At 38.2% G+C, this 27256-nt stretch overlaps 1 protein-coding gene across 6 annotated transcripts in view; it reads left to right on the top strand.

The window, feature by feature from the left end:
- SLC9A9 (solute carrier family 9 member A9) overlaps positions 1-27256 on the top strand; it is a 707437-nt gene that overhangs the window by 111253 nt on the left and 568928 nt on the right. For 2 of the 6 annotated variants that reach the window (XR_003518124.1, XM_027584623.2), the window contains exon 1: positions 15855-16194. The exons of 3 other annotated variants lie outside the window; for them this stretch is intronic. Coding sequence is in view for 2 of the 3 variants with exons in the window: in XM_027584623.2 (XP_027440424.1) it covers positions 16020-16194 (175 nt within the window). In the remaining variant the exon portion in view is untranslated. Of the gene's footprint in view, positions 1-15854; positions 16195-27256 lie in introns of those variants that run through there. One more of the 6 variants, XM_027584624.2, reaches the window with a different exon arrangement.

Genomic DNA, 27256 nt, shown 5'->3' with positions numbered 1-27256 from the left:
AAAAAAAAAAGAATAAGGGTGTAAGGTTATAATCTTGCCTATTTTATATAACAGATATTCCCAAGGTGTAGTGAGGTTGGAATTGGGGGAGGGATAGGAAACTGAGGCCAGAGAAAGCAAGTGCCTGAAACTAGAATAATTAAATGGAGTGACCTTCAGGGGAAAAAATGTGCATAGACATAAACATCAGGCCAATTCTGGCTTAAGATATTGTTATGGCTGGGAACACCTGGCACAGGACTTGAGCCTCCACCCTCAGGGCACCAAGTGTTCTCCGCGTCCCAAAAGTGCCTTGCATGTTTCCTGTCTGCTTCCCAGCTGGCTCAGCCTCTCCTGACTAAGTTGAGCTGAAAGGGGAAATAAGATGAAAGAAGGGTGAGAGAGAGAAGACAGGGGAAAGACAGGGTCTAATGAAGAATACAGAAAGAATGAAGGAAAATTAAAGAGAAAAAAAAAAAGAGAAAGCCAACAAAGGTAGAAAGTGAGAAAACATATGGGGAAGAAAGAAAAGAAAACCTGAGGATGGGACAAGCGTGGAATCACCAAGATGTCACTAGACAGCTGAGACAGGACGGTTGAGCTACAACCGAATGCATCAAAGGAGGAAGGGTACGTTGTATCTGGAGGAGCTTCCTCAGAGTAGAGGAGTTAGGGAGTTAGGAGAAAAGAAAGGATAGAGCTTTTAGTGAAAACCCTACTTGTTATCTCAGATATCTGGATAATAATCATCTTTATGTTTGTTGTGTCAACGCTCTTAGGGGCAATGTGGACAGAACCACATCGAATATTATTTCAAAACAGCAACAAACCTTTCCATGAGGCAGAGTGTATGGCGGGGAGGGGGGATCAGATAAATGAAGGAGGAGGAAGGGAGGAGGCCAGTCCTTTGAGACACTGCAGACAGAAGCTGAAGCTGAACCCTTGGGGATGGAAGTGATGCAATGCCTGGGGGAATGAGCAAGATGTTTACTGTCTTTTTGTAGGCTTAAAAAAAGAGAAAGAAAAAATTAAAGCACTGGCTACATGCAACTGTTTCTTAAAGAACAACACATTGGCATCCAATTTGTCCATGAGTGGGTTAATTAGTATCACCTCAAGGTTTTGCATGTGATATTATTTACCTGTTATTTCACTATGTATTTTTTTAATTTTATCTTATGTTAATCACCATACATTTACATCATTAGTTTTTGATGTAGTGTTCCATGATTCATTGTTTGCCATGTATTTTTAAATCAGACTTGAGCACCTTTTCATTTGTGTATTAGATCCTTTCACTTTTTGACATGAGTCGTTTATTGTCGTATCAATACATCCATCTATCCAAGGCATCTCTCGGACCAGTAGTTCTCAAACTTTAGTGAGCACAGAATCATCTGGAGGGCTTGTTAAACACAGATTTCTGGGTCTCACCCCACCAGAGTTTCATATGCAGTGGTCTGGGGTGGAAGAATCTGCATTTCTAACAAGTTTCCAGCTGATGCTAATGCTGCTGATCCAGACCTTGCTTTGAGAATCACAGCATTTGACAAATAATAGTGTTCCTACTATGTGAAATTACTATTACTGTAGAGATATTGAAATACAAGATTGTATTTCAAGGTTGGAATTTTTAGAGTTTAGAAAACTTTGTCAGAAGCACTACTATACAAAATTATCAATTACATTGTCATATGAATAGTAAAATGAAAGAGTTTTGTGATGTTTTGTAGGGAAAGCTTCTGAATTTGTGACTTTCTCTGATTAGATGACTCATTTGAAGGTCTCGCCTTCCCAGTGCAGTTTCTTCAGTTTTAAAACCTCAAAAGTTGTGGAGGAAAATTTCTCTTCTTCACATGATTCCATCTTGGCCCAGAGGGAAGGACACATTCACCAACACTTCTGTCCTTTTGGAATTGTCCTGGCCAGGAAGCTTGTGCCCCTCCCTCCACCCTCTTCGGACAGAGCATGATACCTATTAAGCCATATTGGACGCTGAAGGACTATACTCATAACAGAGGAGGAGACCACTTTTCTTTCTTTCTCTGACCCCCTGAGCTCTCAGGTGCAAATGAGCCCACCTCCACTTCTGTGGCAATGCAGTAAGCCCTCCTGGGTAGCATCCTTCCATAGGCAGCACTCCGACTGGAAAAAGCGCCCAGTGTAGGCTTGTCCTTGCAGCTGGCTGGGTCAGTGGACACACAGTCTTATCTGCAGCCTGGACACAGCCCCATTGTGAATGTGCAGATTCTAGATCTAAGAAAATTTCAGATCTAAGCTGCATTCTCCAATATGCTTTAGCAGAAGCACTGCTAAGCCATTATTACAGTTGGTTATATGATTTTTTAAGTGTTTACTTCATCGGACAGCACCCTGGAGGAGAGCAGGAGAAAATTTTAGACCCAAAATACCTCCAAAATATGGGCTGGGAAACAAGTATATACATAAGATGGGCACTTGGGCAGTATAAGGAAACCTAGGGAGACTGAGGATCTTAGTGTAAGACTTGGTGGCTAGCTTAGGCTGGGGCAGCTCATAATGGCTTATAACATATCCACGGCTGGTACATCAGACACAAGGATGCTCAGAAGCAGAGTTCCAGTTAGAGAGCTCCACCTCACAACAGGTGGTATTCACTATTTGAGGTCCTTTTATCCATTTACTTGAGAGAGAGAGGGTGGGAGCAAGCAGGCAAAGAGAGAGGGAGAGAATCTCAAGCAGTATCCCCACTGAGCACAGAGCCTGACAGGGGGCTCAATCTCACAACCCATGAAATCAGGACCTGAGCTGAAATTAAGAGTCAGACGCTTTACTGACCGAGCCACCCAGGTGTCTGCCCCTCCCCCTAATTGAGGCCATTTTAGACATTTGTGGAAAGAATGATTATTGCTTTCATGGCATCTTTTTTCTCCATATAGTGCTTATCAGCCAGGTCTGCAAATTAAGTTTCTTGTGGGGAACAGGGTACTACTGTGTTCATTCTGTCCTCTAGTTTGTCAGGATCAGGCCTTGGTAACAGCTCTAGATCAATTGCTCCAAATTCTGACTTCTGTACCTTGTTTTAAACTACATCGAGCCAAATAATTTCTGGGGCTCAGGAGGCTACTGCAGAGGGTCTGGAAACACCCCATCGCTACCTCCAGTCATAAATTGGCTCTGAACTGGGAATGTCTGGAATTCTGCTCATGGGTGGGGATTTCAGAAACTCTAACTATGGTTTTAACCACATAAGGGTCGTGGAACAGAGAAAGAGGAATATCGACCATCTCCTATAGTGACTATGTCATATTTTTAAGTGGAAGTAAAGGGCAAAACAAAACCATCCTTATTATGAACCAAAGGCTAAGGAGGAACAATTTTAAGATTTTCACCTAGAACACTGTCATTAGTAGTTTTGTTTTCTTAGTGACATGTCAAAGAAAGAAAACTCTGGAAAAAGTTTGATCTTGCAATCAGAGCATCAATGAGGAAAAGTGAAAGCAAAATGAAGGTATATATATTAAGCCAGAGGTGAAGTAAGATTGAATTCTCTGTAAAAAATGGGACTAGGAGAAAGGGAAATATTTTAGTTGTTACTCAATCAAGGGCTTTGCGGAGCTCAAGAGAACATGTAAAATAAGTAAGATGGAGATCGCTTAACTGGATTAACTCAATGAGAGCTCACATAGAGAACACTGTTAAGAGAAACTCTTGGGGCACCTGGTGGCTCAGTTGGTTAAACATCTGACTCTTGGTTTTGGCTCAGGTCATGATCTCAGGGGCGTGATCCCAGCATGTCAGGAATAAGCCCTGCATCAGGATCTGTTCTTGGCAAGGACCCTGCTTGAGATTCTCTGCCTCTCCCTCTGCCCCTCCCACTGCTCATGCACTCTTTCTCTCAAATACATGAATGAATGAATGAATGAATGAATGAATGAATGAATAAAGAGAAACTCTTCCTTTCCCTTTCCTTTTTCACTTCTTCTTCTTATTATTATTTAAAAATTTTTATCATAGAAATTTTCTAACATACACAAGAGAGAATAATATGATGAACCTTCATGTGCTCATCTGTGAGCTCCAACATTATCATCATATGGCCATTCTTGTTTTATTTGTACCTCTCCAATCCTTCCCTGAATCCTAGCACCTGCTGGATTATTTTAAAGTTAGTTTCATACACCATGTGATTTCATCTGTATTACCTTAAAGAAATAAAGATTTAAAAAATAAAATGTAACCACAATATTATTTCACATCTAAAAGTATTAATAACAACTCTTGGACCTAATAAATGATTATAGCAAGGTAGTAGGATATAATGTAAATATATAAAAGTCTATTGATTTTTTATATACAAAGGACAAGTGGAATTTGAAATAAAAAGCACAATATCACTCACATTAACATCTGAAGAAATGAAATACTCAGGTATAAATCTAACAAAATATGTATAAGTTCTATATGAGAAAACCTATCAAAAGTCTGATGAATAAAATCAAAGGAGAACTAAATAAATGAAGAGATATTCCATGTTCATAGGTAAGAATACTCAATATTGTCAATATTTCAGTTCTTTACAACTTGGTCTATAGATTAAATTTAATCCCAGTCAAAATCCATGTAAGTTATATGATGGATACCGACAAACTAATTCTAAAATTTATAAGGAGAGAGAAAGATTCAGAATAACCAATACTATATTAAAATAGAAGAACAAATTTGGAGGACTGACACTACTCAACTTCAAGCTTATTATAAAGCTACTGTATTAAGACAGAGTGGTATTGGTGAAAAAATAGAAAAATAAATCAATGGTAGAGAACAGAGAGCCCAGAAATAAATCCCCATAAATATAATCAATTGATCTTTGACAAAGGAGCAAAAGCAATACAATGGAGCAAAGATAGTCTCTTCAAAAATGGTGCTGGAAAAAATGGACATCCATATGCAAAAAGGAAAAAAAAAAGAAAAAAAGAAAAAAAAGAATTTAGGCACAGATCTTACACTATTAACAAAAATTAATCCAAAATGAATCAGAGACCTAAGTGTAAAACACAAAAATATTAAACTCACAGAAGATAACATAGAAGACCTGGAGTCCTTGGGTATATTGATACTTTTTTAGATATAACACTAAGGCACAATCCACGAAAGAAATAAATGATAATCTCAATTCCCTTAAAATTAAAATCTGCCCTGTGAAAGACAATGTCAAAATAATAAGAAGACAAGCCACAGACTGGGAGAAAATATTTGCAAAAGACACATCTGATAAAGAACTGTTACCTAAAATATACAAAGAAGTCTTAAATTCAACAATAAAAAAAATGAACAACCCAGCTGAAAAAAAAAAATGAGAACAAGATTTGAACAGACACCACATCAAAGAAGAGATACCAATGGGAAATAAGCATATGGAAAGATGCTAACATCATATGTCATCAGGGAAATACAAATTAAAACAACAATGAGATACCACTATGCATCTAGTAGAATGGCCAAAATCTGGAACACTGACAACATCAAATGCTGGTAAGGATGTAGAGCGACAGGAATTCTCATTCATTGCTGATGGAAATGCAAAATGGTATGGCTACTTTGGAAGACGGGTTGACAGTGTTTTACAAAATTAAAACTACTCTTTTCATATGATCCAGGAATTGGAGTTGAAAACTTATGTCCACACAAAAACCTGTGCATGGATGCTTAGAGAAGCTTTATTCATAATTGCCTAAATTTGGAAGACACTATGATGTTCTTCAGTAAGTGAATGGACAAATAAACTGTGGTACATCCAGACCATGAAATATTATTCAGTACTAAAAATAAATGAGCTATCAAACAATGAAAAGACATGGAAAACATTAAATACATGTTACTAAGTGAAAGAAAATATTAAAAGACTACATACTGTATGATTCTAAGTATATGACATTCTGGAAAAAGCAAAACGAAGAAGATATAAAGATTAGTTGTTGCCAGGGTTGGATGGAGGGAGTGGGAAGATGAATTTGCAGGGCACAGAGCTTTTTTAGGGCAGTGAAAATATTCTATGTGATATTATAATGATGGGTATATGTCATACATTTTTCCAAACCCATAGAATGTACACCACCACAAGTGAACCTCATGGACTTTGGGCGATTATGATGTGTCAGTGTAGGTTCATTCTTGGTAAAAAATGTACCATTCTTATGAGTGATGCTCATCAGGAGACTATGCATATGTGTAGGCAGGGGTATGAGGGAAATCTCTGTATCTTCCTCTTAATTTTCTTGTAAAGCTAAAACTACTCCCCAAATTATCTTTAAAAATATTAATAATAACTCCTTCATATTATATATGTGCATATATATAAATTTTGTGGAAATGCTGCACTGGTGCTTTCAGAAAAAATTGGACAACATATGATAAAAGGACTGGAAGATTAGCAGAGAATGCATTAAACATTGTTTGATAAGTTTGAAGGTGACACAATCATTTTAGTTGGCAAACCTCCTATGGCTATGGTTTGGGGGAAGATGTCCGGGCAATTCATAGGGTTGGGACTCTGAGCAAGGGTTTAGGGAAGATAAGGCACCATAAAAGGAACCCAGTAGTTTAAAAGAGATAATTTTCAGGCCAGGGTTGGCTGCTAGGCTGATGGAAGGTAACTTATTGGTAGAATTTTCCAACTTAGAATGAAGAAGGTGACTGGATATGTTTGAGCAGTGAACACACTTCATTGATCCAGAACTCATTGATTTCACATGGGGGACCCTAGAACAATTGTCTTGTCTTAAAGGAAGAAGAGGTGAGGAACTCTAATCCAGCTATCAGTGCTACCCAGGAGGAAAAAAATGCAAAGCTCTGCTGATCTTGTAGGATTCATGGAAGAACAGAAGAGAATGGAACATTAGGGGATTATCAAACTGCTGTAAGAAAAGATGTTCTTAAGGAAGAATAGTTCTACCACTGATTATGTGGGAAAAAAATGTATTCAAGGATTGGAAAGTCCAAAAGCCAAGGAAAGGCAAGGTTTCAGGGAAAAGCACATTAAAAAAAAAAGCATGATCAGAAAGCAAAAAGCAGCAATCAGAAATAAAAAATTCATTTGAAAAAAATTTTATTGTGGAAATTTTCATCTCACACAAAAGTGGAGAGAATAATACAGTCTTCCCGCTATGCAGCCCCAACAAACCATAAAATTGTTGCCATTGTTGTTTTAACTATTCCCTCACATGATTTTATGGTGGAGTATGTTAAAGATCCAGATGTTTATTATTTCATTAATAAATAATTAAGAGGTTTTCAACATACATGGGGGACAAATAAAGCTTTGGGTAAAATTGGAGGACTGGACTAGAGGTGTCCTCGCTGCGCATTTCATAGTTTTAAAAGAAGATAGTATTTTAAATGTTACTCTCTTATGGTGAGACAGTATATCCAAGTGAATTTCCCCATTGGTTTAGGAAACACAATGTGACAATGATAGCAATTTCTCCCTTGTGGGTTTAAATTCACTAGTAATGACCTTTGGACAGCATGCCCAGATTGATGTCTGTGTTGGTCAGCCTGATATCAAAATATTTTACCTGTAACTTCACATGCCTGCCTTTCCCAATGATAAAACTCTCAGCAATGTTCTGTGGGTGATAACAAAAATATAGACCTGCGTTGTACTATTTACAAAAATGGAGACAGATAATTTTGATTGGGATGATGCTCTAATGGCACAGGAATTGCTTGCTTGTATTTTCTTAACTTATTAGAGTAAGTCTGGTGCTGTGATTCTCAGGCATCCTGGCCTTTGGCACACCAAAATGAATCTGTGCCTGGATTAATTCAACTTCATAGTTGCTGAGGAAGCTATAGTCATTTCAGTGCCTCAAAGATGGCCTAAAATACCACAGCTGCTGGAGGAAATCTGGCCCCGTCAGAATGAGACCAATCCAATAAAATCAGAAAGTAGAAAAAATGAAGTTAGCTTACAAGGGGAAGGGGAATTTTATTTAGAACTTTAGTGCTTTCTCTTACAACTTAATAATCAAAGAATTAATATTCAAATTTGGGATGCTTGTTGTTTTATGGCTTTTCATAAATGACTTTTCATCCTTTGGTGTGAAGTGGAGTTAAGGCAAATTTATAAGTTCTTATCCCTTCTCACAGGTTTTGGGGGCAACGGTTAGACCATTCAACACACTGGTCCCAGGAGGATTTAAAAGAAGCATCCTCCAACACAGGAGCAGGACTACTTAGACACAGTGCTGCTTTCCTCTCTGGAGACAGCCTAATAGGCTTGGCAGTTAAGTACAACAGGTTTAAAGAACAAATCTCTCAGGAGAGTTAATGGGGAATCCTTTTGCTACTATCCTTACATTTTCACAGTGGTCTCTGCAACAGGAAATTTCTACCTATATATCTGACCTTTTGGAAGTGCCATGAGGGAGCTTCTGTCTCTCTCTTGATCCCTTGGAACAGGAATGTTCAGTGGGTGATCCTATTATATCAGTTGGGTCATACTTTACTGGAATGAGTTTCCCGGGCTGAGGAGCAGAGAAGGTTGAATCTTTTCTCTTTTTCTTTGATCATTGAAGATCAAGTGAGACCTGAAACTTGAGGGGTAGGTAGAGTCCTAGCATTCTTTTCTTCTTTTTCCTGCTGTGTGTTTGTAGGAGATCTCCCTTCTTAAAACAGCTATGTGCATGGATGTGGTGTCTGCCTTGCAGATCAGGTCTTACCTCAGGATCTGTGTCTCTGAATGTGCTCTCCTCACTTCCGTTGTAGATTTTGGGTGAGATGGGAGGCCTCTGGTCTAAGCCAGATTCTCAAATGTAGTTCACCAAAAGCCTTATGCTGTGGGTATGACTATATTCTTGCTCAACTATTTGTTTTTTGTGTATTCTTCTTTTGTTAAGATGATGGAAGGGAAGAACTGAGATTAAGCTGCTGAATCCTAATAGAACAATTCCATTTTTCACATGGATATGAATCTAATTATAAGAGTAAGTTTTGGTGGAATTCAACACTGTTTCAATCTTAAATTACTGACAACCAATTGATTCTGCTTTTTCTAAATTTAACATTTCTCAAGATTATAGTGCATTAACAGACAATGTTCAAAGTAGAGATAGGAAGACATCTTTGTTTTAAAAAAAGATTCTTCATTTAACATTTATAAACTGTATATTGTTTATATTCTCTCAACTGTGGAACCCAAATGTGCTGGAGAAAACTATTTTTGTAGAGGGAATATTAAGAGTGAATAAATATTCATAATTGTCTATCTTTTCAGGAATTTTGTTAAGGAATCTGAGAACCTGAAGAGCCTTTCTGATAACTGCTATAATACAGTGTTCTCTGTTACAGCTTTAATTGAGATTTGTAAGTCCTAATTATAGTTTGAGTAACAATTCTTTCCCCCACCTAGTGTCTTAGTCTGCCTGGGCTGTTATAACAAAAATACCATAATCTGAGTGACTTATACAACATTTATTTCTCACAGTTCTGGAGACTGTGGAACCCAAAATAAAGGTGCTAGAGATTTGGTGTCTTGTGAGAATCTACTTCCTGGTTCATAGACAGTTATATTCTAGCTGTGTCCTCACATAGTATAAGGGGAAAGAAACATTCTTGGATCTAATATCTAATGTAATAACAACAACAAGAACAAAAATGCCATCGAAAACCTCTCTCTTGCTTTGTGAATTTGTTGGTTTTTTTCCACAGTAACACAGGACATTTTTTCAGAACTAAAATCACATTGTCCTATGACATCCCTTAAAACTTGTGAGACTGGATTAAAATGAACATGTAACCACCTAAATTTGTCTAAACTTTATTTGGAGCAAGACCTTGGGGTTGTGTGTAATGTATGTTTGTATGTGCTACACCAAGTTATATAGTCTTCAAAGAGTCCCAGGGTAGCTTTAAACTTTTACTTTAAGACTTCGATATGACATAACCATCAAAAAATAACATTTCAAAACAAATTGAATTTCCTCTCCACAGGTGATATGAGACTTTAACTCTGCTGACTGTAGGGCATGATTTCCTTTCTTATCTAAGAGACCCATGTTGTTTGTCATGGAATTTATTATGGAATTAAGTTGCCTTAAGCATAAATAAAATTAATCTTAGGTGCTGCTTAAGGAATGTTTTCAGCATAACTATAAATTAGGTTATTAAATTTTCCAAAGTATACAGACCCTGTAAAGATATGGATGAAATGAGGAATGGATTAGACTACAATGAGGCTTAAAATTTTATTTCTGAATAATGATATTTCCTAGCCTCTATGCAAACTTCCTCATTTGTGATTCCTGGGATCATCTAAATAAACCATCTGCACCTGAGTCCTTGTCTCAGGCTCTGCTTTTGAGGAAACCCACACTGAGACATCATCCAACAAAGCCTGCCTCAAGGGCTGGATTTTGGATAGATTTAAGAGACACTAGAGGCATTTCTATCAAAATCTGCTTGCCATTTACATACTTCATTTTAGAAAAATATTTTCAAGATTATTCAACTTCACCTTGTTGAGAGCTCTGCTTTCTCTCCTTCTATGTCCCTTTCTCCGGAAAAAAAAAAAAAAGTGTAGAAATTAGGGAGAGGTAAAGGGCCTGATGCCTTTCTTTGTTAGTTCATATAAAAATTTTATAGCTTGACAGGAAGTGATAAGACAAAGTGTATTTTAGCTGATGGGGTCAGAATTATTAGTTTTTAAGACATAGAATAGAAATGACATCCTAAGAAGAATGCTAATTTGTCTTGTGGACACTTAATAGGAAATCAAAGAAATACATTTTCTCAGGTCTTTGATTGCAGGAGATTTTCATTAAAATAAGCTGCAACTTAGAGTGGCAGTTTTCCATTTTGTGCTCCCCGTCCTTGGCTCCAGAGCTCGTACTTCCCTTTCTCTCTGAAGCTTCCTTCCTAGTTTGGAGGAAGCCATTGCGGCCAGCTTGCGCTTACCTTACCTTGTGAAAAGTTGACAGAGATTGAACAAAATCAAAACTCGATGAGTGAAAAAGCCAATGAGTTTCTCATGCCTGACTCTTCCAATATGTGCAAGACAGAAGAGGGGACCCATGGACTGAAGCTGGTTATTTCTTTTTTTTTAACCTTTTAAAATTAAGATATAATTGACATGTAACATTTATTATTTCTCGAAGAGGTGTTCTCTATAAATAAAAAGGGGTAATGTGCTGCCAAGAGAAAGCTGGGGACAAAAGGGAAAGAAGAGACTGAATTAGGAATCGAGGGCTATCCATCTGGGACCGTCCTTACTCCTGAGGCTTTAGCTACGAAGCCATTGCACTTTGATGGCCCAGGGCTGACACAGCTAGATTACAGACACAATGCCAGATTTGCTTTCCTCCCACTCCGTACAGCTTTGGAACTCTTCAGTGAATAAATGCCGAAATAAAAAGTGGAATCTGGTATGTATTTGCAGGGGCAAGGCTAGCAAATGGCAAATAATGCAAGTGGAAGGGGATTCCCCTTCTCTCTGCTTATCCCTGGATGGGGGACCTTCTTATGTACTCCTGGGCATCAAGGATCAACAGTCCAGAAGTAAGTGCTCACCTGGTAAAACAGTGAGGTCTGTACCCCAGTTTTCCCACTTCAGAGCACTGAAGGAACACACCCTGTAGGGCAGAAGGAAGAGATCCTCATTCACGCCACACAGGGTTTCTGTACATGAGTTGTTTAAATAAAATTATACAAATTCTCTCATTTCACTGATTTGCAATGAATTTCACTTCCCACCATAATGAAGAGCAGTGGAAAGAACATGGACTTAAGCGTTATGTCCTTGGTTTATGGCCCTGCATTCCAGAGACCTTCACCTTCCCACCCTAATGAAGAGCAGTGGAAAGAACATGGACTTAAGCGTTATGTCCTTGGTTTATGGCCCTGCATTCCAGAGACCCAGGACTCTGCAGAGGTGGAAAAAGAAAAACCAGGTATTGGATAGTGCATTTTTAGAGGAGTTAATATTGTCTAAGTGTTTTTTATGGAATTTAACTTACCTGTGTAATTTTTGAACTCTCATTTCTCTGTGGAATCTAGTAATGGGAAAGGTAAATATTATTCAAATTAGGGACATTTTTGTGCTAATGTGACTTTTTTGGGGGTAGGAGAAGCTTAGATGTGTTAAAAGATAAGCTGAGGCACATTAAAATTTTCAAAAGTTTCTTTGAGTGTACATCCATTCAAACTGGGGCAGCACTAAACTGAAAGTGCTTAGTTGGAGTACTATACCAATAGGAACTAAGAAGTTTTTATAAAGAAGATGTGGAAGTGAACCCAGGAAATTGTTTGATTGACTATAACTTAAGTGATTGCCTTATTTGGGAAAGTCTAGGTGGCTGTTTGTAATTGATTGTTCTTAAGTTTTACTTTCTTGGATTTAGTGCATTGACTCTGGCTTGGGGATTTGGTTTGCTTGCATAGGCTACCAATGCATTAGAGCCACCCTGGCCTAATGGTCTCCTTATTTAATTATTTCAACAGATGGATTTATGATGAGTTTGAGAATAAAATAGGGGGTGATTTTTTGGTTCATGATATTGTATGGCCTTTAAGTAAACTTAATTACAGTCCTGCCCCGGCCCATTTCAGAAGTTTGGGGGGCAAAATATACAAACCCCATCTCACTGGTTTCAGAGAGGGATTAATATTGGGAGAGAGGTCAAATGAATGAGACGATGGGTTGATTTAAGTATTTCCTATTAAGCCCAATGGTTGAGAGAGAACTTGGCAGGGTGGGATTCCAGTAAGCGAGAAAGAGGAACTCTCAGCATTTCTCCTCAACCTTGATCCTTCTTGATCCTTCTTGATCCTCTGAGCCCACAGTCTGCAGTGTTTCTAACAATTAGGGACTCTCAAATGATTGCTTAGATTCTGAAATGCAGTCTATGGGTTCTAACTGGTCACATTGACTAGTAGGTGGGATGACTATGCTATACAGGGTTACCTGGACTGGGAGGCTCTTCTCTTCAAGTCTTTCCTTCTGTGGTGCTGGATGGGCAAGCCAAGGCAGGGCATACTCACTGCAATGGGCTGGGCCATCTTGTTTTTCTCTTTACTTCCTCTTACCAGCATGTTGCATCTTGCAGCAAGAACTTTTGACTCACTGGCCAGCAGGTGTTAAGATTGGGATTAAGGAACAATCAAGAATGTTTCTTTGGGCCTTATGCCTAAGTTTTGGGTTCCATTCCAACTTCATCAGAGAACCAGGCACTGAAGGTTATTGTCACCAGCTAACAAGACAGTGCCTTGATTTTAAATTGATTCTCTTGTTTGTGTGAATTCTCCCTCAGGAATGTCAGAAAGAACAGTTATTATTGACAGTACAGGATTTTCACATTTGGGACCCTGACTGTTAGGATGACTGGTTTCCCTGTGAGTAAGGAGTTTCTTGGGATACAGGACTTTCATTGCTAAAACCAGGAAAGTCCCTGACAAGCCAACATGAATTAATCACCCTGGCTGAGATGCCACCTTAAGGCCATTAAACCCCAGACATAAATTTAGCTTCTTCTACTAGTTGTGCAACCTTGGATATGTTACCAACTCTATCTGAGCCTTAAATTTCTCAGTTGTAGAAGGGTTTTTATGAATATTAAATTATACTAAATTAAATTTTCTAGAATATTTCCTGGTCCATAGTAGATGCCACATTAATATGTGTTCTTATTTCATTTTTTTCTTAACTTTTATTGGTGCAGCAGAAAATAAAATGATATTCTGAGGAAAAAACCCCACAAAATAGGAAAAATTGAAGTACTTCTCTGATTTAAAGAATTGGAGAAGTTTTCTGAGTCCCCTCTTCTCAGCTTTCCATCATGATAAGCAGCATCAGGATTGGACAATTGAACAGTGAATGTATTCCAATCCTAGAGTAAACCAGGGGCCACATATTCAAATGACTGCAGGGGCTATGCAGGAAACATGAATGAGTGAAATGGGATGGATGGGACTTGTGGCAAACAGGCACTAACAGATTGTGGCTACATGGGAAGGAGACCCCAGAGTGTACCAGATCCTACCAGTTTTTTTTTCTAGAGAAACCATGTGTATAATTTTTAATGTGAAATATACTTATTTGAATATGTTGACATCCAATTTAGGACTTTTGAAAACAATGTATTAGCCAATCAAAATATTCCAAGGACCTTTAATCCTCTCATTCAATTGTTTTACTGGGGAAAAGAGTGCAATTGGATGTCATAATAAGACAACAAAAGAAAGTTTTTTCTACTCAGATGGAATAATCACCATTATTAAAAGGAAACCAAAGCAATTAAATGATTATCGAAACAGAAAAAAAATGATATGGAATTGTCAGGCTTTGAATTTGGGATATCTTGTAAATCTAGCAACTTAAGACTAAACCTGTGGAGTTGCAAAATTATAAAGGTAGAACCTGCTAACAAAGCTTCATGAAATTCTTGCAAGCATTACCTGACAGATTTCAAAACAGTTTGAATATTAGTCATCCCAGATATGCCTGCCAAAAAAGGTAGTATGTTAAAAGAACATCTGCAGCCCACATAAATATCCCCTGCTGAATTAAACGCGGTGAGGAAATCAGCTTCAAAAGTTGCAGAAGGCAAAGAAGCTGAAACAGCAGTTTTACAGTAAGTGGTTGATAGGCTTTCCTGTGGGTGAAACTGTTACTGAGGAGCTAGTTAGTTCCCAATATGATACATGTTTGACCTTTAGCTTTTGGTGACAAGAACTTTGGAGGATATATTTGGACTCCTTCTCAAGGAATCATTTACACTGTATAAATTGAATACCAGTTCTGTCATGTATGGGGATACTAAGTGATTTATACTCCTCTGAGTTTCAATAATACCATGAAATGAAGAAAAAACTCACTGAACCCTTGAATGTATCTAATTGCACTGTAGAACCAATAAGGCAAACAAATCATAGCAGTTGCTCAAAAAGCAGCAGAGCCCCCGGTAGTAGTATTGTCTTGAATGTTTTCAAACGGCATAAAAATATAAATTCAAACAGAACCAGCCTGCCAAATGGAAGGTGATCTGAAGAATCATCACTGTTATGGTGTGAGCCTTGTGATTTCTGGAGCCTTCGTAGCTGATGGCAGACTATTCCTCAGTGACTAACCACATTGTTTTGCCACAGGACAGAGGTCTATGATCTGTGGCAGATTTCTGTGCATCCTGAAAGTCTGGGCCAGAAACCCTATAAAGAGAAATCCATGTATGAGATATTACTGAGGATGGCCGTATAGTTTCTTCCTTCAGAGATATGTGTTCAGTGTCTTTTCTTTTTTGACTCAACATATCCAAAAAGCACAGCTGTAGAAATGGGAACAGGATTTTCTTTTTGTCTTTTGCTTTCATTTATTCTTGTTAAAAGGGAAACAACTGATTCAGAGTTTAAACGCTGCTTTATATAACTGGTAGTTTAGACTACCAGTTATATAAAGCCAGAGAAAGAGAGAGAGAATCATATATTAAATTCTTTCTTGCTTCTCAACTTAAAAGAAAATTCCTGTGAAATCATTTCAGGTCAAATCAGAGGTATCAATCATTCCCTATTACATTGGTAGACTTTGGTTGGAGAGGAGAAATCTGACATATGAGTGAGGTTATGATTCGGGAATTAGCTTTTTGAACTTAGAAAATGTTACTGATGAAAGGTGATCTGTTTCATTCTTAATCTACAATTTACCATTTATGCAGCTTCAGGAGCTTATTTGAGACAGTAAGAATCATGATTCAAGATCTCAGAATGATTGCTTGTAGGTCTGTCCAACATGAAAGATAATTTCGTGGAATGAATCGTTTAAAGATAGTAAGAGTCCATGATGAAACTACACTCTGGAGTTTGAAAAGAGACAGGGCTGCTTTAAGAGAGAAACAGGAAGTTGTAACTAGAAGCCATCTGAATACTAAGCCAAGGCAGAACGCTCATGAAGTAGCAACTTAAGTGGCAGTGTTTATTCTGAAATCTTCAGGCAGCCAGACTGTCTTAGGCAAATCCTGATAAAATAGCTCTTATCCAGGTTTTTATCTAAGGAATCCCAAGAAGACTGGAGAATGGAGAGACAGCAAAGGTTTATGTCAGAGAAGGATGAGTATCAGTTTCAACATCAGGGAGCGGTGGAGCTGCTTGCCTTTAATTTTTTGCTCATCCTTACCATTTTGACAATCTGGTTATTTAAAAATCATCGATTTCGCTTCTTGCATGAAACCGGAGGAGCAATGGTGTATGGTGAGTGCAGAAATTGTAGGATTGATGTGAAACTTGTTGCTTGGGCGTAATTAGAGACTTGTGCTCAGATGGCAAAGTATTGAAACTGGAGAAAATGTGCTGATTGAAATGTCATTAGCTTGATGAAAGGTGCCGCAGCATTATGAATGCTCATCTCTTTCCAGATGAGCTGCCGAAATTTGCCCTGTCACAAGAGTAAATGTCACAGTCATGTTCTCACATGGCATCCATAATGTGATTCTGTTGACAGTTGCGAGTCCATTGTCATGTGGGGAGTCAAACCGAGCAAACTGTTTTTGTAATGATAGATATTGGGAAGTCATGGCTCCACAGTCACAAAGAGCAGCCCATCTTTCATAGGAGGAACTGATAAGCATTATAAAGTTCTAGAAATAACATCATTTAAAAATGTATGGAGTAAATCCTCTTTTGTCAACTAGTTTCAAGAAGGAAATGTTCAGAAACATATCCCACCCCTCCTACTGGAATGATTGTATCCAATTTTAATTATATAGGCAATATTTTATTTTCTTATAAGAGAGTCTCTTTATGCAATACTTTTCATGTCTTAGGCTGATTTCAGACTTCCTAATTTATAATTCTTGTCATTTTAATGTTATTTGTTATGTACCATTGTTGGGGGAAGAGGAGGCAAGATGTGGAAAAGCATTTAACATTTTAAACTCCCCAAATATTACTCTCTCTGTGCAATTTACCATGTCATGCCTTTCAGAAAGTTGATAAAATGTGACAGAGATTATCCATATTGTACTCTCATCTTTGAAAGTAAAATGCAAGACACTAGTAGTTTTAAAACTTACTCACTTTCACATTACCGTTCTGATCTCAGCCTGGTAATGGACCGGAACTTTGAATACAGTGAAAACAGGTGGGGCATTGCTATAATTTATTGCAAAGAAATGTACTTTTATATTCTGTTTCCCTCATTTTGGAAGTCTTTTTTTTTTTTTTTTTTTCATTTTGGAAGTCTTGAAGCCATTTATATCCCTGAGGTTCAGGGAACAGAATCAATGAACATTTTATATGCTAACCATGTGATGTCCTGATGATAACAATGTACAGTCATGATTTGAGACCATGAGAAATTCTATGCCTTAACCGAATTCCACTGTGAGATACTTAAACTAGGAACTAAAAGTTTTAGGCTAAGCAGTACAATTTATTTCAGGAGACTGATGTGCTGATCCCTTCAGAGCACAGAGTGAAATTCCTTTGTATTGAGGGTCTTAAAGCACAAAACTCTCTTTTGAGGGGAAAACATAATCATGTTGAAGAGAAAGTTGAAGAGAAAGGAAGTGATTCTGTCAGATGTAAAGCCCTGGGCAGCAGTCATTTGCCCTTTTCCATCAACAGTGAACCACGATCTTTCTTTCTCTCGACTTGGCTAATAAATAATCAATGAGGATATGGGATGTAATCTGAGAAGCCAGAAACAATGTAATTCTTGGCATTATATTAAAGGGCTATATATGGTTTTGCAAAACAATACAGATTTTAAAATTATAAACCTTCTTCTAATAAGAAAAGATTTCTTCACAGCACTGAGTTTGATTAAACTATGACTCATTTTGCCAATTTCAGTTTATCTATCATGGAGATACTGTTTTGTAAAACTTTTGATTAAATTTTGGCGATTTATTAAAATTCAACCATACTTTGTACTCACAGTACATAAATGCAACTTTTATTTTTGAACCTGAAAAAAATTCCAGATTACCTTTAATTCTCAAAACTTCATGAAATAATTTTAAGTTGCGGTTGAAGTCATATAATATTAGTGTATTGCACAATAGTTCAGATAGCATTTCTTTAAATTGCTATTCTTAAGGTTTATGGTTTATAAGAGTGGGATTAAGTTGTCTGATTTCTGTTCTTTCACGAACATTTTATTTGTAAGTTATTGAAAGCAAATTCTGAAACAATGCAAAGTAAAATGATTATAAAAATTATGAAAACAGGGGCGCTTGGGTGGTTGAGTCTGTTAAGCGGCTGACCCTTGATTTCAGCTCAGGTCATGATCTCAGGATCATGAGATCGCCCTGTGTTGGGCTCCACACTGAGCGCGGAGTCTGCTTCTCTCTCTATCCCTCTCCCTTTGCCTCTCCCCTCACTTGTGCTCTCTCTCTCTCTAAAATAAATAAATAAGCTTCAAAAAAATTATGAAAATGTGCATATAAATGCATAACTATTCCTTTACTAGAATTCTGAGTATCCCTGAGTTATCTTAAACTATATAAATCAATGAAAATACTTTTAGTGTTGTTTAATTTTTTTGTTGGTATAGAATTATAATTGTTGAAATTTAAGGGGATTTTAAAGGTTATCTTCTCCAGCTCCCTCGTTTTACAGAGGAGGAAACTAAATCTCAGAACAATGAAGTAACTTCCCCAAAATTGAACAGCCATTCATAGCAAGGTCCATGTGCTTTTATACATTTATACACATGTCTAATGAGGTTGGTTCCTGTTTATCATACAGGAACTCTTACCAATAGTCTCTGAAAATAGTCCATATGGATGGCATTAATGACATATCATATTTCTTCTTCAGGGATGATCTAAATGTTATATCTGAAATGTTTATTAGGGACTTTCTGTCAGTGATAAAATAGTCTGAGACTACAACAGGGGAACAAGACTGGACATGCTAATAAACACATTTAAATGAGAAGGGGAAAGGAAATGCCAAGTGAATGAAGTGCCCAGTGCTTAAAAATGAATTTGAAATTCCTGAATTGGGAAGGAGTCTTAGAGATGATAATTCCAGCATCTTAATTTCACAGGCAAGGAAAGGAAAACTTTTTGAGGTGAATGTCATGTAATCAGCTGCTGAGTTGGAATTCAACCTCCATCTCTACTAAGACATCCTGCCTTTCTGCTGGTATTATGCTGAAATGTATCTAATTTCCTTTAGAAGACACAATAGATGTTAATGCATTTTATCAGTATATCAGGAATCCAACTTAAAAATTCTAAGGATCAGGGGCTTAGGAAATGAGCAGTTAAAGAAAAGTGAGGGGAAATGTTATCAAACAGAACATTTATCTGCTCTCTTACAGTTATTGTTAGAAACAATTTCCAAGTTGTTAACTTTAAGATGTCATATGAAGGGTTGTACAGGCCAAGAAAAATCATGTGTAGTGTTTGGTTTGATTCTCTGTTCATTGGAGATAAGTCTGATACTCCAATTACAAATAATCTATTATTGAAAAATGTCTTCTTTTTTTTGACATGAAGGGTCCTAAGATGCTTTTGAAAATCAGTGACATCATTATAACTGTATTTTTACTTCAGGAGGAACAGTAATGGATAATTGTGTCTCATGACATACTATGGCTCTCATTATTTCAAAATTCAAGGATTGGAATCTATAACTGGTTTAATAGCTAAGAAATGACGATATTCATTTAAATTGGACTAATAGCTTAAATGACATTAATGGTCAAAATATTGATTGACAGCAGGTGGTGCACTTAGTGCTGCTCACTTAGGGCCTTGTATCCCATGTTCATTGTTCATAAAAGAAAAATTGCTCCTTGTTCCCCGGTAGCATTAAGAATTTCATTACACATCACTGGGGGCTCTCATACTTTAGAGGGCATTCATAATGCTATACGTTTGGGGGGTTGGGATCCAAGCTTATGGACAGAACAATTTAAACCTCTTACAATTCTATCTTTGATTTTATGGCCTTACAATCTAAGGGATACTATCTGAATTCATGTGGAAATTTGCTCACTATTTAGTGGAACAGAGGAAAATTCCAAACCACAAAGTTTAGATTTTGAATTCATTAAATTATGTCATATTAAACTCTGTAAACTATGTCTGATCCTCTAACAGCACACTTAGCAAGATAATAGCATCAAATAATTCACTCAGTAGCATGTTTTTTGAAATTTATAGGTAACATTGATACGTGATGAATCACTAAGGTTTTAAAAGTTATCTTTCTTGAAAAATCATAGGCCATTAATTTCATCCTAGCACTGCTTGGAGGTTCCTCGGGATAAAATTGTGCTGCTGAACGAGGTGTGGCTCCACCCTCCTGATCCATGTTGCTCTGCTCCACTCCCGCACTGCCTTCTTGGCTGCCAGGCCTAGAAAAGATGTTTATTACCACTTTGCGCTCCTCCCCCTGACTGGAAGGCCCTTCTGAGGCTTTGTACTTACTCAAACGTGGTGTGCTTTACAGAGAAAGCATTGGATGCTCTTTTGGGGATTTGGGTTTTTAATCCTGATGACTTTCTGTTTTTTTCAGTAGCTAGATGCATTACTTTGGGCGAGTGACTTAATCTCTGGCCTTACTTGTCTCATCTGTAAAATGATGAAGAAATGAAAGCACCCTTCTAGCTGCAAAAGTCTTTCAAAATTTAGGCCAAGACTAACTTCAGCCATCAGGCATCTCTCAGCCACTGCAACCCAAACCAGTAACTTTCTTTCCAGAGCCTCCCACGCAGGATTTTAGTTAGTGTTATTTCACCACTCTTAGTTCTTCCAGTTCTGCTCTGATTTTGTAATGAGTACTTGGTAAGTCTTATTGAATTCCGGTCAGAAAGGTAAGGAGAGCAAGTTATACCATCAGAACAGAGAGGGCGGGTTGAGGATGCAGGGGTTTATGGATGCATTCATGTGAAAATCAGAGTGCTTCTGGTTTAATTTGAAGGGATCTGCAGGAAAGGTAATTAAGGTTAAGAGCCCAGTGAACTGAACTTGCTCTCCCTTTAGTGTAAAAGGGTTGATTTTTAAGGAGCCTCAGAGATCAGGGCAAGGTTTTCCGTGCTGTAAAATGTTAACCAAATAAATGTTGAAAAAGTAAAAAAATTCAAGACATATTGCTCTCTGTAGGTTTTCAAAAGTTGATTTTAAGAAAATAACCTCCTATACATTCTGTTGTGGCTTCTGAATCTCTAAGGAACTACAGAGGAAGCCCTGAGTGCAAACTATTGTGGTGCCTCAGAAGATCCTCTCTCAGGGTATTAAAAGCTAAGTAAGAAGTGTACACATCAAGAAAATGAATCTATGATTCAAACTGTTTATGGAGACATTATATATAGTCTAAATTGGATTAAAATTATATGGTTACGGAAGTGGTGATATAAAGAATTAACATTTGTGAAACATCTATTACGTTAAAATATAATAGTAAAAATAGCTAACACAAGTAGTGTTTACAGTGTGAACTATTTTGTCAAAAGGGCTTTACGTATGTTCACTCATTTAATCCTCACAACAACCTTTTTTTAGATGGGGAAACTGAGGCACCAAAAATCAAGTAACCTCTTTAAGGTCACAGATCTACAAAGTGCCACAGCTGGGACTCAAACCTTGGTAGGTTTGGCTCCATGTGACCACGAGGTATCACAAACCTGGGTGTATTTGTGTGTGCATATATATGTTGGGGAGGAGGTATCATTTTCATGTTACAAAAGAGGAAACCAACCCTCAGAGACATGAAATGACTTGCTGGTAACAGGGCCGAGCTTCAAGCCCAGGACCATAAAACCCATGTCCTTTCACACACCTAGCCATAGGAGAGTTGCTATTATTTAATAAATGTCTACTCTGTGCCAGGTGATAGTATCTTAGGAAGTTTACAGAAGAAAGATAGAGACTGAGATATCCAACTATAAATACTATTGCTAATCCTTACCACATCCATGAAAAATACAATGATCTTCAGTTCGCATATAAGGACAAAGAAGCTCAGAAAATTTGCAACTTTGGCCAAGGCTTCACAGAATAATTGGCAAGAAGAAAATTTTGAAAACTAAGGCTCTCAAATTTTGTCCTCTCACCAAAGTCTGCTGCTGATGTGTAGTCAGGGGTGGGGAAAGGTTGGGGAAAGGAGGCAAGTAGTAAAGTTTTTCTTTTACCTTAAGGCCTCAGAAATACTATCTTATCGTAGCAAAAAGCCCAGCATGGGAAATACAGTGGGAGCAATATTGTGAAAGTACATCCATGCCAAGAAGCTGGGTTAAAATGTCCCAGGGAGAGGGATGAGGCTGCCCTGGAAACACCTGCAGCAGCATCAGGGAAAGCAGTGTTGCAAGTCCACAGTCACTCTGGTTTTAAATGTCTGTGGCTGTCAGAATGGGTGGAGAAGTTACTGTAAATGCCTTATTCTTGTGAATCATGCAAAATAGGCTTTCATCAGGTGTTAGTTTAATTGAATTGAATTTTTGGAAGGGTCTAAAGGTAGAATCTTTAATTATGCCTCTGGGCTCTCCATGCTGTTTGAAACCTGTGTGCATGAGTCTGGTGGCATGGACTTTGACAGAGTTCTGTGACTGCGGTGGCACTTGTAATGGTAGGAACTATTTGTTGTCTTATATGACAGTGCTTCTCATGGCATCAGCATCACTTGAGAACTTTTTAGAAATGCAAGTATGTGGGCCTTAACCCAGGCCTACTGAGTAGGAAACTTGGGGCAGAGTGCAGCAATCTGTGTTTAACAAACCTTCCAGAGATTTCTAATGCACTAAAGTTGAGAAATAATTCACTAGGAAAATAAAGTTGAACATGGCAGTTCCTAGTTTTGTCTCCTTTACTTTCTTCTATCTTCTCTTTCTCCATTACCTTCCTGAAATGAAAAGGGGGTTGGGAGAAAATCTTCACTTATTAGAGAGTTCCCTACCCCCCTCTGCTCTTTTACTATTTATATTACTTTGTAATATTTCCCCCTCTGGTTTGAGGAAAAAAATTGATTGTTTTGTGTAAACATTATAAAATAAGAAATCACTTTGTTTTAGTCAGTATGTGGCTAGTTAGATATCTCTATATATTTCTCCTGTAAACTTCCTGAGATGATGGCAAGGAAGGGTGTTAGCTATGTATAAGCTGGTGGCTGAGATAGTTTCTAGAGAAAAGTTATCTATAATCCTATGTTAGGAACCCCAGAGTGCTGTGAAATGTGTGCTGTGTGTATGTCTGTATGTGTTTGTGTGTGTATCGTGTGCATGTGTGTGTGCCTATGTGTGTTGTTTAGTAGTTTAGTTTCTCCATCCTTGGATGGAAAAAAACATTGGACACTCTACCATGGTAGAAGTTGTGATGGTTGGGTCTTTCTGTCTTTTCCCACGTAACTCTAACCTGTGAGAAGATAGAACTTTGAATGAGGCATCCTAAGGTGGGACAGGTTCATGGACCCCCTTTCCACCTTGGGACATCATGGGATACTCTTACTGGCAGGTGCCCCGGGCCTATTCTGAAACCCTTATAGGATTTTTTTTTCTTCACCAAAGCAAGTTGATAATGAGCCAGCACAAAGCAATAAACTGTGTCCTTTTTAGCAACACCCACACTCTCCTTTCATCCTTTGAATTTAGAAGATTGGTGGGAGGGTAGAGAAGGAATGAAATCCCTAAATAATCAGAGAGCATTGTATATTTTTACTTTTGGTTCTGTCTGTAATTAATCTCAGGGTAAAACTAAAGCGCTAACAGGAAAACGTTAGGAAATGCATTTAGCATTTGAAATTCAAACCCATATCATCTCTCTAAATCATTGTTCTGATAAAGATTTTGATATGATGGGGGAGGTAGATAACTATCAAGTAAAAAGGGAAAAATTGTGGCGATAACACTTAAAGTCCAATATTTGTGAATACTAATTTGCAGACAGTTCACCCCCATTGGCTTCCTTAAAATATTTGTCACACCCTTTCCTTCTTTATTTCCACATTTTTGAATCCCCAGTTTGTATTTTTTGAATCTGGGTGACTGAAATACTGTCTTAGATTCTCTGCTTTAAAGAGTCTCCCACTGTAAAAAGTCCTAATAATGGTAAACGATGCTCTTCCTTGGCTTAATTTTAGTACTGTCATCTTAAAGTTCCTGTACTCAGATTCCTTTGCTAGGTTCTTTCTCACGTAAATATAGACAAATTATGTTAACTTCCTTTCCATGTCCTCTCGTATGTCTTCCTCTCCATGTCCTATCTTAATTCTCATTTCTCCCTTCAGATAATTGTCTCCCAGTGCTGTTTCCTTAGCTGAAAAACACAGCAAGTCTTTCTCCCAACAAGAAGTTCCCACCATTCTTTCTCAAGACCTTCTTGCCAACTATCTCTCCCTCTTGAACACCCTTTTTGTTTTCAGCTGTGCTGGGGCTTTTGATCTCAGCTGCCCTAGTCAGCCATCCTAAACTGCTTGATGTGCCTGATTAGCACCATGCTCATTGATTTCTGAATACGTCTTTCTAGAATGTCCTTGCCCTCTACTCTACCTAGAGAATTCCTACACATCCTTAAGAACCTCCTGTGTGAGGCCTTCCCTAACACTGAGGGGGTGGAGTTTTAGTTGGTCTTTCCTTTAGGGTTCCTTAGGACTTTATACATTTACTTGTTTAAAAAAATAGTTTATATCTGTTAGGATGCATTCAGTTGCTAATAACAGAAACCTTGACTGAACCAGACTTAAGCAATAAAGACATTTATTATCCCCCATAAATAGGACTCCAGAGAAGAATGGTCTTCAGGGCTGGTTGATTCAGCAGCCCATTATTGTCATCAAGGACCCAGGTTCTTTCCTTTTCTTTGCTCTGCTATTCCCAATGCTGACTTTAACATCATGTGAAGACTAAGGTGTGTATGGAATTTCCTGGTATCCTAACCAGGCCCAATAACATCCTGAGGAAGAAGAGAGCTCATCGCTCCTCTCTCTCTGTCTTAGGATATCAGAGCTTTTCTAAGCTCCCTAGCCAGCTTCCCTTCACTTTTTATTGACTGGAATAGTCACATGCCATTCTAGTACCAATTACCAGCAAGGGAAATGGGAATACCCTTGGAGCTGAGGGAGAAGTCAGCTTACCCTCAGTACATAGCTGTGTGAGGAGGGGTAGTGGATAGCCGAACAAATCAGGCTTTGTTGGGAAAAAGTGAGGGGGTGGGGAGAGATGCTGGGTTGGCAATCAACAGTGTCTGATACACTAATCAAGTTGAAATATAATATATAGCTTAAGGATTTATCTTCTTGTTTTAGTAAGGGGCAATGCTTCATTTATCTAGATTCTTCATTTCTTCTTCTGTCTTCACATATTAACTACGTACATTTGCTTTAGACTTCTAAATTCTCTTCAGTATCATGTAGCACTTAAATATATACCCATGGACTAGTCTGATTAGATACATGTGTCTAGATGGTCTTGTTGCATTGTATGACTCCAGGGGAGTAGCACTTCTACAGAAAAAGAATCTAAAGGGAGCCTGCTGGGGTGTGCCATGCAGTGTGGCAGTGTGTCTAAGTGTATGAACACAGCCTAGGTCTAAACATAGCCAGAGAGATTTTGACACTTTGTGTTTTCAAAACCATTCTGTGATCTGTTTCATTATATATAAATATAATCATTATATATAAAAGTAAATCCCCATCCATATTCCTCTAAGAAAAGTCCCTTTAGGAAAATGCTTCAGCATCATGTAGAATGACTGTCAATAAGATGCAGGGGGATTGGTTATAAAACTCAGGCTTACCAGAAAAGACTTAGGAAATACTCGTACCTTATTCTTACTGGAAATCAGGATCACAGATTGGGCAAGAGGAAAAGGCCTGGTAGGATTAAAATATTTTAATCTTTTAGGGTTAGGGCCATATTTTATTCATTTTTATAATTCTCCCAAGTCTTAGAGCAATGCCTTGTGTGTCTGTGACATGAAAGCAGAACGAGAGAGGGAGGGAGGGGAGTTTTTAATATTTTCAATGGGGAGAATGAAGCGAAAGCTAGTCCAGAAAGACAAGGCCTGTATTTCTAAATGTTTCTCATTTTGAGTGCCCATGAGGCTTTTTCTTTCTTCCTTCTTCCCTCCTTTCTTCTCCTACAAACATCATTGTGTCAGTTGCCTGTCAGGCATCTGCTATGGACGTTATACCACAAGCTCTGCAAGGACAGGAACATGACAGCATTCAGTGTGATGTTCCTTACATGTGACATTTTAAAATGTTGGTCATTGGGGCGCCTGGGTGGCTCAGTTTTTGGGCGTCTGCCTTCGACTCGGGTCGTGATCCCGGGGTCCTGGGATAAAGCCCCACATCGGGCTCCCTGTTCCGTGGGAAGCCTGCTTCTCCCTCTCCCACTCCCCCTGCTTGTGTTCCCTCTCTCGCTGTGTCTCTCTCTGTCAAATAAATAAATAAAATCTTTAATATAAATAAATAAATAAATAAATAAATAAATAAATAAATAAAATAAATAAAATGTTGGTCACTGACCAACTACGTGAAGTTAGAGGATCTTTCCTTCTTGACTCCAAGGGAGTTTGTGGACTTAGAGAAAGTTGGGTTACAATTCTGCCTAAAGTGTAGCTTTTCTGAAGGAAAAAGAGATGAAGACTAGCACAGAGTCTCTGTCTTAAACAGTCTCATTGTCTAATGAGGGAGACAAAGCCAAGGTCTGCAAAGCAATGTTGAACAATGTAAGCCTTTATAAAATTGGGCCATAAAGGGTGTGGTTTAAACTGTGAGTGCTGTAAGAACTCAAAGATGAAGGAATTCATTGAGCACAGGCTGCATCAGAGCAGGGGCCCCCACAGGTGGAACTTGAAATGGAATTTGGAGGACTATGAGTGGTTTAGGAATGAGGTATATTGTCTAAGCTCTATCGTGGGGCTTGTATGCTGTTAGGGAGAGGTCAAGGTTCACTAAACGGCATGTCTATATTACAGCCCTCCTAGTTGCCCAAATGCCCAGACATGTAGGGGCAGGGATGCATCTGGACTAGAGTTTTTGCTTGGAGGGGCAGAGCTCAGGGAAGTGTCATGCTTGTGAGAATATAACCTAGAACAAGGCCTTTGCATGGTATTGCTTTGCCTGGACAAGCTGCCTCTTTTTCTCCTGGGAAGGTAAGGCCTGGGCTTGTGGCTTAACAATGAGAATGGTGGTTCGTGTCCATAAACTGTGGCAGCCAGTCTCTTCTTTCCTTCTGTGCACTGGTGGTTGGTGCTTTCTTTATCCTATACCTTTGTGGGAGAGTACAAACAACCCTTTTCAATAGCATTTTTTTTCCTACTAGCAGTCCTACTTTATCTGTCACCTGCTTTCAAACAATATT

This window comes from Zalophus californianus, chromosome 1, assembly GCF_009762305.2.
Source record: "Zalophus californianus isolate mZalCal1 chromosome 1, mZalCal1.pri.v2, whole genome shotgun sequence".
Classification (NCBI taxonomy): Eukaryota; Metazoa; Chordata; class Mammalia; order Carnivora; family Otariidae; genus Zalophus; species Zalophus californianus.
Note: the sequence above shows the minus strand (reverse complement) of the source record. Positions and strands in the feature narration are given on the sequence as shown.